Source organism: Xiphophorus couchianus, chromosome 13 (genome assembly GCF_001444195.1).
Source record: "Xiphophorus couchianus chromosome 13, X_couchianus-1.0, whole genome shotgun sequence".
Lineage (NCBI taxonomy): Eukaryota > Metazoa > Chordata > Actinopteri > Cyprinodontiformes > Poeciliidae > Xiphophorus > Xiphophorus couchianus.
In genome coordinates this window covers 17,708,244-17,723,390 of record NC_040240.1, presented here as the reverse complement: position 1 = coordinate 17,723,390, position 15,147 = coordinate 17,708,244, and the positions used below count along the sequence as shown (strand labels likewise).

Below are 15,147 nucleotides of genomic sequence, written 5' to 3'. Positions count from 1 at the left end.
ATCTGAGTTCCAGAGCGTTGAGTCATTCTTTTGTTTTTGTTTCTACAGAGAAAACCAGGTACAGCAATCTCTGCTACCTTCCAGCGATGTCGAAAAGACGATTCAAAACCAAACATCAAATGTGACACACAACGGATTTTAAGCTCTAGATGTTTTTATAACAGAGTGGGACAAACTATTCCCACAAAGGCTTTTATTTTGACAGGACTTCGTCTGGCTCTGACCTCGCCTTCCTGTCGCCACGCTGGACAGGCAGCGCTGGCCTGCAGGACACTCCAGAGGAAACTTCATGCAGTCCATGGGAGAAATGGCAGGAAACACACAGGTGTAACACTGCAAACATCCTGGAGAGAGAAAAAAGACGGATTTAAATTAAATGGAACCATCTGTGTGCATAATTCATTACCAGATTATGTTGCTAACGGTTAACAGATCTGAATTTCTGCCATATTTGATCAGCAGAGAAACTAATTTCAAAATAAACTCAGATTAAACCAATTAAAAATACTTTATTCATCCCTCAGGGAAATTAAAGGTTGTTAGTGATACAGGAAACAGATTTTTGAAGTTTGTGGATAATAAATATCATTGGTGCCCCCTGGTGGACAAAATGATAATAGAAATGTATTTAAGTTTGTTCAAATGTTTACTATGAAACAGCGGTTTACCACACATCGTTGCATAAAATATTAAACAATAATAATAATAAATTGTGTAATGTGTGATTTACAAAAAGGGCGCCGTTCATAATATTTTCAGACACATCTATTATTTTTGATTAAATTTAATCATTTAATTTAAGGCTGATTTCAGTGGAGTTATGTTATTCTTTAACATAATAATAAAAGATGTTCACTCTTAAAGGAGAACTACAATGTGGAAGGTTTACTGAATACTTTCAATAGAAGTATTAAAAAATGACTGCAAAAGTTTTTAAATAAAAAAAGGTCTCTTGGTCTATAGTTCTTGGACTTTTCTTTTTCTCTGGATTAATTCATTCCTTCATCAATTCATACCTTCATTTGCCATTTCCTCCCTTCGTTCCTAAATTTTAAACCAGTAAAATGAAAATAAAAATAAAAACTTACACTATTGTCTCCCACTGAATAACTTTTATATGAATTAATCAAGTGGTGAAGGAGAATACTGTAGTTATTTAATTTAATTATATTTAAAACAAACACATTCTGATGCTTTAATTGTATGCTCTGAATGGACAGGAATTTTTTTTTATAGTATTTTACTAAAATCTAACTGGGTGTCACATTAAAGTAATTAAGAAAGCCAATGTAAGACATTCCAGCCTTAATTTATACTTCCTAGTTTATTTCCAATCAAAAACAAATAAATCATAAAACAAACAAAAAAAAAACTACAATTTGAATTTTTTTTTCTCAATATTTTATTTGAAAGCCGTTATAAAATCTATTAGTATTAAATCTTCCTGATCATCACACACAAATGTCTCCTGTTAAATTACGCAACAACAAACAAACCATCATTTCAGGCAAATTCAGATTTCTTTCGTCTGTGTGATCTAAAATGAATCCTCAAATTCAGAGAAAGAAATCCAATCTATGTGTGTTTTTGTTAAACGAGGTCATTAAAAAAAAGCCAATTTCTGCTAAGAAATGAATGAATGAAGGATTTTAAAACATTTAAAGAACATTATAAAGTTTCTTTGTGTCTCCTATTCTGACACAAGAGTAGTTTTCAATGAGTATTTTTTTTAGTTAAAAAGAGAATAGATCTATTAATATTTGCTAGATGTAACTCTCCTGGAGGTAAAGGTCATACCTGCCAGGTGAAGACAACTCAGGAGTCCAATTAGGAGATGTAAACGAGTCATGATTCTTCTTTAAAGTCCCTCTGCTCGGTTCTCCAACAGGAGCTGAAGGAACCGCTTCCCTGGATGCTACAACTATAACAGCTTGATCTGAAACGACCTCCGGCTCATTCCATAATTAAATTTCTCCTCTACTTTTGCTCACTTCTTTTTATTTTCTCATTAATCTGATGAAAGGTCTCTCCTCCAGTGTTCCTGTCTTCGGATCACCTGAGCTTTTCCTCACTCTTGTCCTTTTTGTCCAGTGTGGGTCTCTGGCAGTGAGCGTCTCCTCCTGGGAGTTTCTAATTTGATTTGGAGGTAATTGTAAATGGTTGACATGCTGAAAAACATGCTAAAAATGAAGATTTACTAGTAAAGTTTGGATGCTCATGTAACCGTCTCAGGTTGACTTCACGACAGACACATTCAGGTTTATTATATTTATTCCAACAAAAGAGGAAATCAAGTTAGTGGTTAACATCAATCCAGCAACTTCTGCCTCTATGCATTAAATAAAATGTAATAAATAACCCTAAACAAACTACAAAGCAATGGCTCCCAATGGGCAGTTAGCAGCAGTTAGCATTTTTAAAATTAAACATAGTAAAAATGGACAACATTAATAATGAAATAAAAAAACACAAAACATAGCAGAATTACTCATGAAACACTGCATGTGATTAAATTTGTCTAAAATATATAGTAAAATATCATATTTGTAAAGTAAACACCGAGCTGATCCTAACAGAAAAAAGGGGGCGGAGCTTTCGGTTACTGGTTACTATGGTAACCGTCAAGAGCAACGTAACAGAACTTAAAAAATATCAACAAAATGTCCGGAGAAACAACTTCCTGACTAAACTAAACACATCCAAAGAATAAATAAACACATTTTGACAAACGTCACGTCTATAATTTAGTTGAAATAAAAACCTGCTACACTTACATGAACAGACAAGGGTGACAAAAACTTAAAAAATGAAGCGATCAAGGAAATAACCCCAAGTTGAATGTGCTTCAGTGCCATTTAGAAATAAGAAAATAAAGATGAAAAGTTCCTGAAATGTCATGAAAGGGACTAAAATTTAAAATAAAGTTAATGTTTTGGGTAAAAATGTGCATGTAACTGGAGTAAATCACTTATTGTTCTTTTAAATATTCTTCTTTCTTCTGTGTTTCTATTACCTTTATTAGTAGCTTATTATTGTTATCTTACTATCATTATCATTGTTTCTTTTTTTAACATTTTATTTATTGTTATATAACACAGATTAATAACAATTTAAAGGTGTACATTGAAAAGTAGTTGGTAATTATTCTGATGCTGTTATTATTTATAATTGTCATTATTACTACTATTATTAGCAGAAGATTTTCTTGTCTTGTTATAAGTTATTTTGTAATCATTTTGTCTATGTAATATCATTTATTTGTTGGCTCTTTAGCCCAGTATACTGAACATGCACATGAATATATAACATGGTTTTAATTGCAATTTTTTATATATATAATTACTGAGTTGGTAATATGTTTCATTAAATTAAGATAAGGGGTCGGATTCAATAAGTGCACTTCTTCCTGCATCTTCTCAAACAGAAAAGTAAGTAGTAAATAAATTATTATGTTCAAGGAGGTTATGTATGCCCATGTTTTCTCTGTCCTACTGATTGCTTGTCTTATTGTTTTTAAAAACCAGTTTGAAATAAATAAATCAAATAAAAACCAGTGGAAATCTTAAATATGCTAATTAAAAAGATAATAAAATAATAATCCTGCAGGTTCAGCTCTGTAGTTTGATTCCAGATTACTCTGAAAACAAACATAAACAAAACAGAGTCACTGCACTCACAAAGAAGGAAGTCAGAGAAAATGGACGTCTAAAAGTCAGCAGGGAGCAGAGAGAGTCAGCAGACAATGAGAGAAAGTCAGCATGTTGGGCAGAGACAGAGCCAGTGAGCCGGTTTAATTTAGTTATCCTGCAGCGGTAATGGGAGACGTGAGGCCGACAGCAGGACGGTCTGCTGACTGAAGTCTTGTGACGGAACGGGTCCAACAGAAACTCCCAGTTAACCGTTTTCCTGTTGATTAACTACACACAACGTCAAAACGGCTCCCAAAAAACACTCCTCTGGAGAGTCTGTCCCTTAAACATACTTCTAGTTTATTTGGTCTTTTTATAGTTGGTCATAATGCTTTAGCTTAAAACTGCAGTACTTGATTTTTATTAAAAATATGTTTTTATTTTAGATATTTGTTAAAACTGTCACAATGAGACAGATAATTTGTAAAAAGATTAATCTCATCCACCTTTTCCCTGAGTAATTGGAGCCATCTGAAGAAACTGACCAAAAACAACCAATCAGAGCCAGGAGGTGGGTCTTAGCGCTGTCAATCAATTCATGTACTTGCTGCTAAATGCCAAGAAGCAACTTTTCGTTACAGGAAAACCGTTTTTCCGCCACCATGACTGACTAACTATGCTAGCTGCAGCATAGCAGAGAACAAACTCAAGCACAGGATTGTGATTGACAGCGCTAAGCCCCGCCTCCTGGCTCTGATTGGTTGTTTCTAGTTACCACAGGGAGCACCACTGAAGCTCATATTTTTAGCAGATTATCTGTCTCATATCATTCTGTCAAAAAATGATGTCAGTTTTAACAATTATGTAAAAATCATTATATATAAAAGTTACATATGGCAGCTTTAACATTACTGTTCTAACTTTGTTTCACTTTACTAACCCAGGTTTGTTTATCGTTATCTCAAACACTTGATTGAATTTGTTGCTATAGAGAAGCCTAACCAGTTAATAGGTTTAACTGGTTTTGATTTGTTTTCGTCCTTTAATGATAAATACTTTCATCTAAAAACGTATTTTGTGTTCACTTGTGTTGTCTTTGACTAATATTTAAATTGGTTTGAGGTTCTGAAACATTGACGTTGGACATAACAAATGTATTATTTTGATATCAGAATTCCATGTAGAGTGATGTTTGGAGCCCCCTGGTGGCCAGAGAGCGCTCAGCAGCGGCTTTTATTAATAAAATAATTAATTAGATTATTTTATTAATATGTAAATAATTTATGTTATTATAGAAATATAAATATTTAATAAAATACGAATTTTATTAATAAATACATAAAGTCGGCAGGGAGGAAATATATAAAAATTTATATATTTATTTATGGTATATAAAAAATATTATAAGTATATAATTTTTTCCTTAACATTTTTTTCCGTAGCTGGAAAAATATATTTTATAAGGAAAATAAAATAAAGGAAAATAAAATAAAAAAAAAAATTTTTTTTTCCTTAACTGGGATGGAAAAATCCCAGTTAAGGGTAAATTAACTGATATATGCTATATTTTTATATTTATTGAGACGTATTGATTATTTTCTTCAGTTATTTGACTTTCCTTCCAGAGTTGCTATTTTTTTTTCATTTATTTTGTTGTGCTTTCTTTGTGTACATTGATAATAAAATTAATTTTAATTCTGAAAAATGATACACTCAAATCCTTTAAAAATAATAAACCTACTATTAATCTTCTTGTTATTGAATATTTTTGGAGTGAAAACCAACATTCACGTTGTTTAAATGTTAGTCAATAGTTAATTTTTTGTATTTTTGGACAGATTTAGTGTTTTCTGGTTTGTTTTGTGTGTTTTCTGAAGGATCATGTTGGACAGATGGAGTCTTTAATCCTGTCTGCAACCTCTGTCTACCATCCTCCATCCCTGCGCTCCTAAATCCACCTCACAGTTTCTGTCTGCTTCCCGTCTCTCCCTCAGTGTTGCACTAACTCAATCCAGTCACTAGACGGGAATATTGTGCAGCCCATAATTGCACGCAGTGAATCCCTCCCAGGTTAAAATCTACCAAAAAAATTACTAAAAAACTAACATTTTTAATCAAATGTCACCAATAATTGTCCACAAAGTTTATTAACATCCGGTTTCAGATGAGGCTGCATCGTTTGACCCATATTTCAGGAAAGGACAGATTATCTGTCACCATGTCACAAACACAAATATGGCTGGAGAAGTTGGCAGACATTCCTCAATCTGCAGTCAAATAATCTGAAATGTGACTCAGGCAGCGGCTGCCCTTGAGGAGACGGTGATTTAGGATTACAGAGTCTTCCTTAATCCTCGAAAAACACAAATCTGTCTTTAATTCAGGCGCCAGAGACAAAAGCTGCAGCATTAAAGAACAAAACATTGAAAACACGGAGCTTAGTTTACTTAAATTGGTAAATTTGGGAGAAACAAGTTTGACAAAAACTCAAAATAATAATGGATGTAATTGCACTTTTTAAATTGTTTCTATTTTAATCGTTGACATTCCTTATATAATTGTATGCATTATTATTTTATCTGTGTTTTTGTTCATTCTTGGTCGTATTAGAAGTGTCATATTGATTCCAGTTTGTGTGTGATAACTTTAAGTCTTCCTGTTTCATTTTATGAGGTTTGTTTTAAAGCTGGATCATTTCTTTGCTACTTCTGGTAATTTTGCACATTATTGTTGCATTGCTATGTTTTTTAAAATCATTTTCTTTTTATATTCTTGAAACTTAACAAGCTTTGATGTCATGTGCAATAAATTTGGTCATTTAAAAAAAATTTTTTTTAATATGTATTGTTTTTTTTAACATCTTTGTTCAATCATAGTCATAGAATAAAACTTTACTGTTATTATTGTTGTTGTTTGTCTTTTTCTCATTTATTTCTGAAATAATTTGAACTTTGACAGACTTTACTAATTCTATGGTCAACACCTCACAAATTTGAAGATTTTATTAATTTATCTGTGTACTAATTTGGCGTTTTAACTTTATTCAATCTTCTTTATGCTTGTTAAGTTAGGGAAAACATCCACGAGTTGATTCGTGGTCATTTTGATTACTGTGTTTTATTTTATTTATTTTTTTAAAGGGCTAAAAAATAAGACAGGTTGGTTTTTCGTAGTCATGATTAATTACTGAGATTTAAAACATCAGCGTCTGGACAGGGCGGTGGGGGATGGGGGGCGCCGGGAGAGCAGCCGCTTCAAGCCGCCTTCAAATGTACCACGAAACCGGAAGTCATGCAACTGGGCTTCAAAAAATAAAAGCACAACTGTGACCAATTCCTACCTGAGAAGTAAATATTTATTATCAGAGGCGCTGGGTAGTAACTACTTACTCAGTTACATGTCCTTGAGTAACGTTTTGAAGAAAAAAAAAAAAGTATTTTTAAGAATGGTTTTACTACACCACACCTTTCAATTTAAACGTTTTTTTTAATGTTATTTTCCATTTGCTGATATTTTTATGTAATTTGGGGATCACGTGAATTTACAGTAAATCTTGTCACCAAAATGTGAGCTTAAAGAAGGTAAGTAGAAAGTACTAGTAACTTATAAATAACAGAAATTATAGAAAGTAAAAAAAAATAAATAAAAAAAAATATATAGAAAAAAATTCTCTTTCATTATTCTGTCCTTTAGGAAGTTTATTTTGTTTGCTAATTCTGGATTTTTCTGAGGAACATAATTTCTAATTATTTGTAGAGAAGATTTGAAAGAAGATGCATCTTCGGAAACAGGAATTATCTGGTGTGCAAAGCAGCCAATCCAGGAGCTCTATTTATTTTTCCTTGATGCTGATTGGCTGTAGTCCCAAAACCGAAAATAAGAAAGCTTGTAAATATTAGCTTCTGCTGTAGTAATAAGACGGTTTCAACTGTGCGTATTATTTAATTGGTGTTTGAACTATACATCTTTAACTTATTTAAAACATTATATCCATAATGTATCCCCGTTTGTAAAGTAAAATCTGCCCACCGAACTGCGATCTGTCACTTTAAAACGCACTTGATTAAGTATGACGTCTGCTCAACGTTCACGTTTCCGGTTAGCTAATGGCCTTATTTTGAAAAACCCAACCGGAAGTCCTCACATCCACAGTCGCCTTCTTGACTCTCCGGTGGTTGGTCAGCAGAGAAAAAGGGATCCAGCGAGTAACGGGAGCAGAGCTGGCGTGGAAATTAAATTAAACTGGGAAAAACACAACAGAAGGCATAAAAAACACAATAAAAACAGGTGAGCAGGCGCGGATTCTGAGTTTTACCTGTTTTCTGACCCGGCTGGTTTCCTCTCCACTGTTGTTTTGGAAAGATGTGGAACATCATCAGAAGTGTTTGGAAAAATCTGCTGAACTGTTGGGGCGGCGCAGCTTTACGCTGGTTCCTGCAGCCGGGTAAACCCAAACAAAAACGGGATTAAAATGATAAAAACATGAACTCTGCTAACGATGCGCTCACATTTTAATGCAACTCTGACCTGGATTTAAGGAGGGAAACGTTAATTTAAGCATTTAAAAGTATTCCTGAGATGTTTGGTGTGTTGCTCTGTCCTAAAAATACTTGAATTTTAATTTGGAGCACTTGTTGCTTTAGTTTTAAAGAAAACATCCTGTATGGAGGGGGACCCGCTCCCTCTCTGCAGGCTCTCTGTGGGTGGCTGCTGTGACTTACAGGAAAGATGATAAAAGGCCAATTGTCCCACATCTGGGGAAAAGCTGCAGCAAATCCCAGTCTTATCAGATATTCCAACAATGCCAGCTTGTTTTCACGTTCAAATCTTTAGCTACAAGTGTATTTTTGTGCCCTGAATGCTAATGTGCTCCTCTTCCTCTCTTAGGTCTGCTTGGATTAGATAATCGATGAAGAAACCAACCAGGATGAGGATCTCTGCTTAAAACATCCCCACTTCCTCTTCCTTGTGTCTGGACGGAGAAAACCCACTTTAGTTTTTTTTTTCCCCTTGCAGAGCAGAAGCATTGAGCTGGAGTCATGGCGAACATGTGCTCTTATGGCCGTTTCACCCACGCCGTGGTGAGAGGCATCCCAGAGACCTTTGGGAAAACAGCTGGAGAGGGCCGTGAGAACGGGGAGGTCACGGTGGACCAGGCCAAAGCCCAGCGTCAGTTCGGCTGCCTGACTGGGGCGCTGAGGCAGAAGGTGGGTCTGCAGCTGATCGAAATCCCCCCCGACCCCGAGCTGCCGGAGAGCTGGAGGATAGAGGACGTGGCGGTGATCCAGGGAGACACGGCGCTCATCACCAGACCGTTCAAGCAGCAGAGACGCAGCGAGGTAACGCAGCACACGAAGAAATCCGTCAGTGGGGCTCAGAAGCGACGGACTGTTTCAGGAAAGAGAAGCTGCAGGGCAGGGCCGGCCCAAGGCATATGCCAGTTGAACAACTGGCTGCTGCTGCTGAGGTTCTAACTAAAACCAGGAAGATGGAGCACATCCCCCAAACTCTACACTACAAAAACATTAAATCTTACCAAGTATTTTTGCTTTAGTTTCTAGTGCAAATATCTCAGCACGCTTGAAATAAGACAAAAATAACTTAAAAGTAACTTTTCAACAAGCTATAGAAGCTTCCTTTAAGTAAATAATTCCTTAACATTGATGAGAAAGTTCTAGTTCCACTGGCACCGTTACCTAGCAACACCAGCCAAGCCTAGCCAGTAACCTAGCAACCAAGTTCTAGTTCCATTGGCAGATTATTTCACTAAAAACATGGGAAAAATATCTTATTATAAGTTTACTAATCTGTTCTATTTGGCATATGTAGGCAGAGAATAAAAAACATTTGGATTTCCAGACTTTTACTTTGTCTTTACATTTACTAAAAGTTCTATTTATCCATCAACCATTGCTCCGTATGTTGCTACAGCTACGCTTCGGTCTTTAAAGGCTGACCACTGGAGAAATGTTGTTTAAAAACACAGATATAAGTGTACTGAAGTACAAATTTGTTTAATAACTGTGCACCAGTACAACACATCTCAAGAGCTTTATCAGCCTGGTCAACATAAAAAAGCAACATTCATTTGTTCAGTGAGTACAATTATGAGTAAAACGACGAATGTAAAATAAATAATAAAGAAACTGAAATGGACAAAAGCAATAGGTTGACTACCTTAGTTGAACATAAAAATAAACTACGACAAACTTTATTTCAAGTGGTTCAGAAAGTGTTATTAGGAAATAAATATAATGTAAAATAAATAATAAAGCGTGATGTTGCATAGAATTGGATTGAATAGATCTGCTCTTATGTGTCGGTCACTCAATGTAAAGTTTTAGCTGACAAATCTGAAAAAGTTTAATTTCAAATTCAGTTAGCCTGTTTCAAACGAATAGAGAATACCCTTAAAGGAGCAGCATGTTATGTTCATGCCATCTAGTGTTGATTTTAAGAACTGCAACTCTTCGGCAGCTGAGCCCATTTAAAGTTTAACAGCGGGGCGTTTCCTGTGCCTGTTTCTGCTCTTCTTCAGGCGGACGCAGTGAGGAGGGTGATGTCAGAGCTCAGCCTGACCGTGGTTGAGATGGGCGACGAACAAGGCGACTCTGGCGGCGCCACGCTGGAGGGCAGCGACGTCCTGTTCACAGGGAGGGAGTTCTTTGTGGGGATTTCCTCCCACACCAACCGCAGAGGAGCCGAGGTGCTGGCAGACACCTTCAGGGTAAGGAGCAGCAGACTTCCCAAAGAGAAGCTGGTTGGAACTTGGTGAGAAGTGGATGGACGATCGATGGAGGAGCGGTGCGTTCAGGGACCTGGCAGTCTGGGGGAATCTGGAGAAGTTTTGTAGGAGAATTTAAGGCAAGAAAAACTGGAATATTTATATTCCTTGGATTTGTCTAAAGATTGAATCCGTCCGTCCATGTGATTTTTGATCTTCTCTCATCTTTTTAAACCTTTTATTAGTTTTTATTTCCTGCAGTCTGAGGCCTGAACTTTCAGATCATTTGCTGTGAATAATTTAAAATCCAGGCACTTCTTCTGTTTCTCTCCACTTCTCCAGCTTCCTAATTTGTTTAACCTCCTAAAAAATCTAGTGCCTTATCCAGAAACAGATGATTTAAGCGTTAAAGTCTTAAAGACAGAAATCTGTCATGAAGCGTTTGTCACTAAAACACCTGCCTGGAACCAGGCTGATGTCTTAAAGTCCTTTAAACTCCTAAAGTTTAAAGTTCTTCCAGAGACGTTGGAGGAAGCGAAAAGTGTTAAAATACCACATTTGGGCGGTGCGGTAGAGGCCGGGTCGCTGCCAGGACTGTAAACAGAAAGCCGCTGCCAAAGTGAGCAGGTGGTCATTTGCTTTATTGGATTTTGGGAATTCTTGCCTGTGAGCGGTGATGAATGAGGTCGCCTGATTCCCGGGATAATGAAGGGCCGCCCGCTGCCCTCCCTCTGGACTGATGAGAACCAACATTAGGATTGATTTTCCCCACTTCTGCTGAGTGCATCTCTCTCTCTCTCTCACACACACACAGCTGGTTTTATGGATGCTGTTTGGGTGGATGGTGTTTGTGCGCTCTGGGCGGGGGATTTAACAGGAAGCGTTTGTCATGCTCATATGTTTTCTCCTTAAGAGGAATTTGACCCAGTTTTCATCCTTCTTGTGTTTCTTTCTGAAAACATGGATAGAAATCTTGATTAAAATCTGATTTTAATGAAGATTCGCTTGTCAGCTGGAATATTTTTCATCACAAAGTTACGGCTGTCATGACTCTTGACAAAGACGGAAACATTAAACTTTTATGTGTTTCTCAATAAAAGATTTTCATAATTCACGAACTGGTTAGCATTGACTGAATGCTGCACCGGTGAGATTTGTTGAAATAAAACTCGGGTCTCAAAACGTCTATCTTTAAATTTTCTTATCCGTTCAGGACTTTGCCGTGTCCACCGTCCCGGTCTGCGGCGGCGCCAGGCTGAAGAACTTTTGCTCCATGGGCGGACCGGACACCATCATCATCAGCGGCGGTGACGGCGCCAAGAAGACCCTGAGGGTGAGAGCGCACCGTTTCCTCCTGCTGCTTTACTCCCACATGTTGGATCTTTGTAACATTTTGATTTGTGAATGAAATATCTACACTGCAAAAACACTAAATCTTATTGTTGTCTAGTTTCCAGTGTAAATATCTCTAAATAACTTTAAATAAGACTAACCTAACTTACAAGTAACATTTCAGCAAGATATAGAGGCTTGTTTTAAGTCGACAATTCCTTAATATTGATTTTAAAAACTACTTGTTCCATTGGCAGATTATTAAATTTATATTGAGACATTTCCCATCATATACGTGAAATAATCTGACAAAGGAACTCGCACTTTTTTTTATCAATATTTAAGAATTATTGAGTTAAAACAAGCTCCTATATCTTTGTGAAAATGTACTTGTAAGTTAGTTTTGTTTTATTTCAAGTTTAGTAAGATATTTACACTGGAAACTGTTTTTTGTAGTGTGGGATAAAAAGACGCCCTGAACTACGTTTTTCTTTTCTTGTTTTTTTTTTTTTTTTTTAAAGGTGACGTATTGTGCTTCCTTAAATAAGATAGGATGTTCATTAAATTTTTTTCTAATAGTGAGATTTTACGGTGTTTTGTCACTTTAAATCCAAGTAATCTTTTGCTGGCCACGCCCCCAACTCAACGTTTAAACTCACAAGTGAAAATGGCTTCAAACGGATTCCCAAATTATACAACCGTACATCTATGAAGTGGCTTAAGTCAACAACTAAACACCTTTCTTTGCCAGCAGCCATCATACAGCGCATACAATAAAACCAGCAGCCCAAACGTGCTGGAGCTCCATTTGGGTTGCTAGGTGACAGACTGGGGTTGCTAGGTGACGGGCAGTTCCTGCTGATTTGTTGCATTCTGAAAGTTTTTGAAACAACAAATTTTTCAGATGCTGAAAGACATTAACTTAAAAAAAACAACAAACAACTTGGTGTTTTTCGAAGTAGTTGAGTCCCAAATGGAAGTAAAAAAAAAATAGCAAAATGTGAATTTAAGAATAAAAACAAGAATAATTAACCTGTAACTTTTTCCAAGCAGTCAAACAATTGATTTTTATTATTTTATTTGGTAAGCTGAGGTTTAGTGTGTGTGATTGTTGGTTTCAGGTGATGGAGCAGCTGACCGATCACCACTATGACGTTCTCACCGTCCCAGAGGAATCTGCGGCTAACTGCATCTACGTTAAAGGCCCGTCCAAACGGGACTTCCTGCTGCACCGGCCCGCAGAGGAGATTCCCGACAGCGTCCCTGTGAGTTCACCACAGCGACGAATGTTTTATTACTAATTAGATCCATCTGGGTGGAAAAATGGCTTCTCACTGTCCTGGAATATTCAAAATACTTTCCTCGGATTGTAAATTTCAAAATTGACTAATGTTGAATATAAAACGTTGTTGCTCTTTTTCAGGTTAAAAACGGAATTTAAAGAATAAAGTACAAATATTTATGAGGAAATAAGCTAATTAGGGCTGAAACGGTTAATCACTTGAAATAATCGTCAACTAAGTATTCAATTAATCGTTAACTGGAGTGTAGAAACTCAAAAAAGACCAATTTGCTGAAAGAACATATTCAGAGCAGATATTAAGCCAAAACTGTACGAAAAATGTATAAATTTTGCAATAAAAAATTAAAACAAAAAACGTTTGGGTCACATTAAAGGGCCGGTTGTGCCAGAAACTGTTTCTGCATTTGATAAGTTTTTCTTAAAATTAAATAATATTGAACATCTTTTCACATCGATCAGTCCTACCAGAATTTCACTTTTAAATTTTTTTTATTTTTTTTATTTTGCAATAAGAATCAAAACTTTTCTGGTGCTTACTTAGGAAAATTTGCAAAAATTGTTGCAATATGATATTACTGTCAAATAAGGGTAGAAGTAAACTCTGCTGCCACCTGGAGGAGGGAGTTGGCATCACTTACAGCCGATGTTTCTGGCCATTTTTCAAAAAAAAATGTAAATAAACTCTTATGTACAAGCGTAAAAAAACCTCCGCAATTTGTTAATTTTGCGTTAATTTCTGAGACCGCAATTAAAATATTTAACTACACAGCTGTTGGTCACGTGAAAAACTGTGCACTGCAAAAACACACCGTCTTAGCAAGTTTTTTTTGTCTAGTTTTTAGTGCAAATATCTTACTACACCTGAAATAAGACACAACTAACTTACAAGTAACTTATCAGCAATATATAGAAGCTTGTTTTGAGTCAATAACTCCTTAATAATAATGAAAATGTTCTAGTTCCATTGGCAGATAAATTTATGTATAACAGCACAATTCCCCCATGTTATAAGTTAAATAATTTAGTATTTTTTCATCAATTTCAATGAATTTGTTTTCTTAAAACAAGCCTGTATGTCTTCTTAAGTTATTTTTAAGTTAGTTTTATATTTGCACTAGAAACTAGACAAAAGTACTTGTTAAGATAGTATATTTTTGCGGCGTGGTGGGCCAGATTTGGCCCCCGGGCCTTGTGTTTGACACAGGTGGGTTAAGTGGTCCTCAGCCTGAGAAAGTTTGAGAAACCCTGGACTAAAGTAAAATCCTGATTTTAGCAATAAGCAGATGCTCAAGTCCAACTGAGTTTCCGATCCTGAACGAGTGCCATGCCAGTGATTCATTTCAACCATTCTGCTTTCCAGCAGCCGTTATCCCCCTCCTCCTGCATTAGCCTGAGCCAGTTATGACTCTGTAACTGGATGAGTGAATCGTTTCCTGTCGGTTCTCTGCAGGCCTTCCAGAAGCTGCCGGACTACACCCTGCTGCCGACGGCCTGCAGCGAAGCATCCAAGCTGGGAGCGTCTCTGTCCTCGCTCTGCCTGCTCATCAACAGAAAGCACACGTATTTCTGAGGACGCTGCTGCCGTCGCATAATCACGCAGCTTTTTATTCTGGTGGCTCATTAGTCACGGCCCACAAAGTAAAAACAGTGTTTAATAATAATGGTTTCAGGACACAGAGATCTGTGGTGCAGCTGCTCCCCCTGCTGAAAGTTCAGCTACTCTCAGTTCCTGTCATTTCATTTTACAGTAAAAAAATGACAAGTGTGAAGAAACCCAGATGGTTTAGTGAATTTTTTATACTTGCAGTGTTATATTTTTAATCAAGCACAAGATCTAAACCACTTTAAAAAAAAAAAAAACTACAGAGAATTATAACTGTTCACATATTAATCTAAGTAAAAATAAAAGTTAATTGAAGTATTCAATTCAGCTTGAAACATTTCATCTTAAAAGGTTTGAAACGATGAACACGTTTAATTTTATAATCACTGTCCTTTAAGGTGCAGCTGTAAGACCTGAAATAACTCATCTGTAGTTCATTTAGTACAAAGTGTAGTCTTAGTTTAGTGAAATACACCTAGCTGCTCAATTAAGGATGTTTTAGCTTCCTAGAATATACATTTGTAGTTGTGGAAATAAAATCTAACTTTTACCCTGA

At 36.3% G+C, this 15,147-nt stretch overlaps 2 protein-coding genes across 4 annotated transcripts in view; one reads left to right on the top strand and one right to left on the bottom strand.

Moving 5' to 3' along the window:
- Nucleotides 1-8,510, bottom strand: part of LOC114156146 (prostate stem cell antigen-like) — a 12,028-nt gene extending 3,518 nt beyond the window's left edge. The window contains exons 1-3 of one of the 2 annotated variants that reach the window (XM_028036404.1): nucleotides 8,157-8,510; nucleotides 7,945-8,063; nucleotides 225-344 (exon numbers count right to left, since the gene is read on the bottom strand). In XM_028036404.1, the coding sequence (XP_027892205.1) occupies nucleotides 225-344; nucleotides 7,945-8,005 (181 nt within the window). In that variant the 5' untranslated portion in view covers nucleotides 8,006-8,063; nucleotides 8,157-8,510. Of the gene's footprint in view, nucleotides 1-224; nucleotides 345-1,797; nucleotides 2,946-7,944; nucleotides 8,064-8,156 lie in introns of those variants that run through there. The other variant, XM_028036405.1, reaches the window with a different exon arrangement.
- On the top strand, nucleotides 7,764-15,147 carry ddah2 (DDAH family member 2, ADMA-independent). 2 transcript variants are annotated; one of them, XM_028036399.1, is made up of 6 exons: nucleotides 7,764-7,916; nucleotides 8,517-8,968; nucleotides 10,168-10,356; nucleotides 11,567-11,686; nucleotides 12,807-12,950; nucleotides 14,439-15,147. In XM_028036399.1, the coding sequence occupies exons 2-6, from the start codon at nucleotides 8,669-8,671 to the stop codon at nucleotides 14,556-14,558; spliced, it is 873 nt and encodes a 290-aa protein (XP_027892200.1). In that variant the 5' UTR covers nucleotides 7,764-7,916; nucleotides 8,517-8,668; the 3' UTR covers nucleotides 14,559-15,147. The 2 variants fall into 2 exon arrangements, with proteins under 2 accessions (XP_027892200.1, XP_027892201.1); XM_028036400.1 differs by having other exon boundaries at nucleotides 7,771-7,916; nucleotides 8,646-8,968.

What these genes read in the sequence shown, in the direction of transcription:
- ddah2 (XM_028036399.1), top strand. Translation starts at nt 8,669, where the DNA reads ATGGCGAACATGTGCTCTTATGGCCGTTTCACCCACGCCGTGGTGAGA. An exon ending in AGCAGCAGAGACGCAGCGAG is followed by an intron (nt 8,969 to 10,167) that starts GTAACGCAGCAC and finishes GCTCTTCTTCAG; the next exon opens with GCGGACGCAGTGAGGAGGGT. An exon ending in AGATTCCCGACAGCGTCCCT is followed by an intron (nt 12,951 to 14,438) that starts GTGAGTTCACCA and finishes GGTTCTCTGCAG; the next exon opens with GCCTTCCAGAAGCTGCCGGA.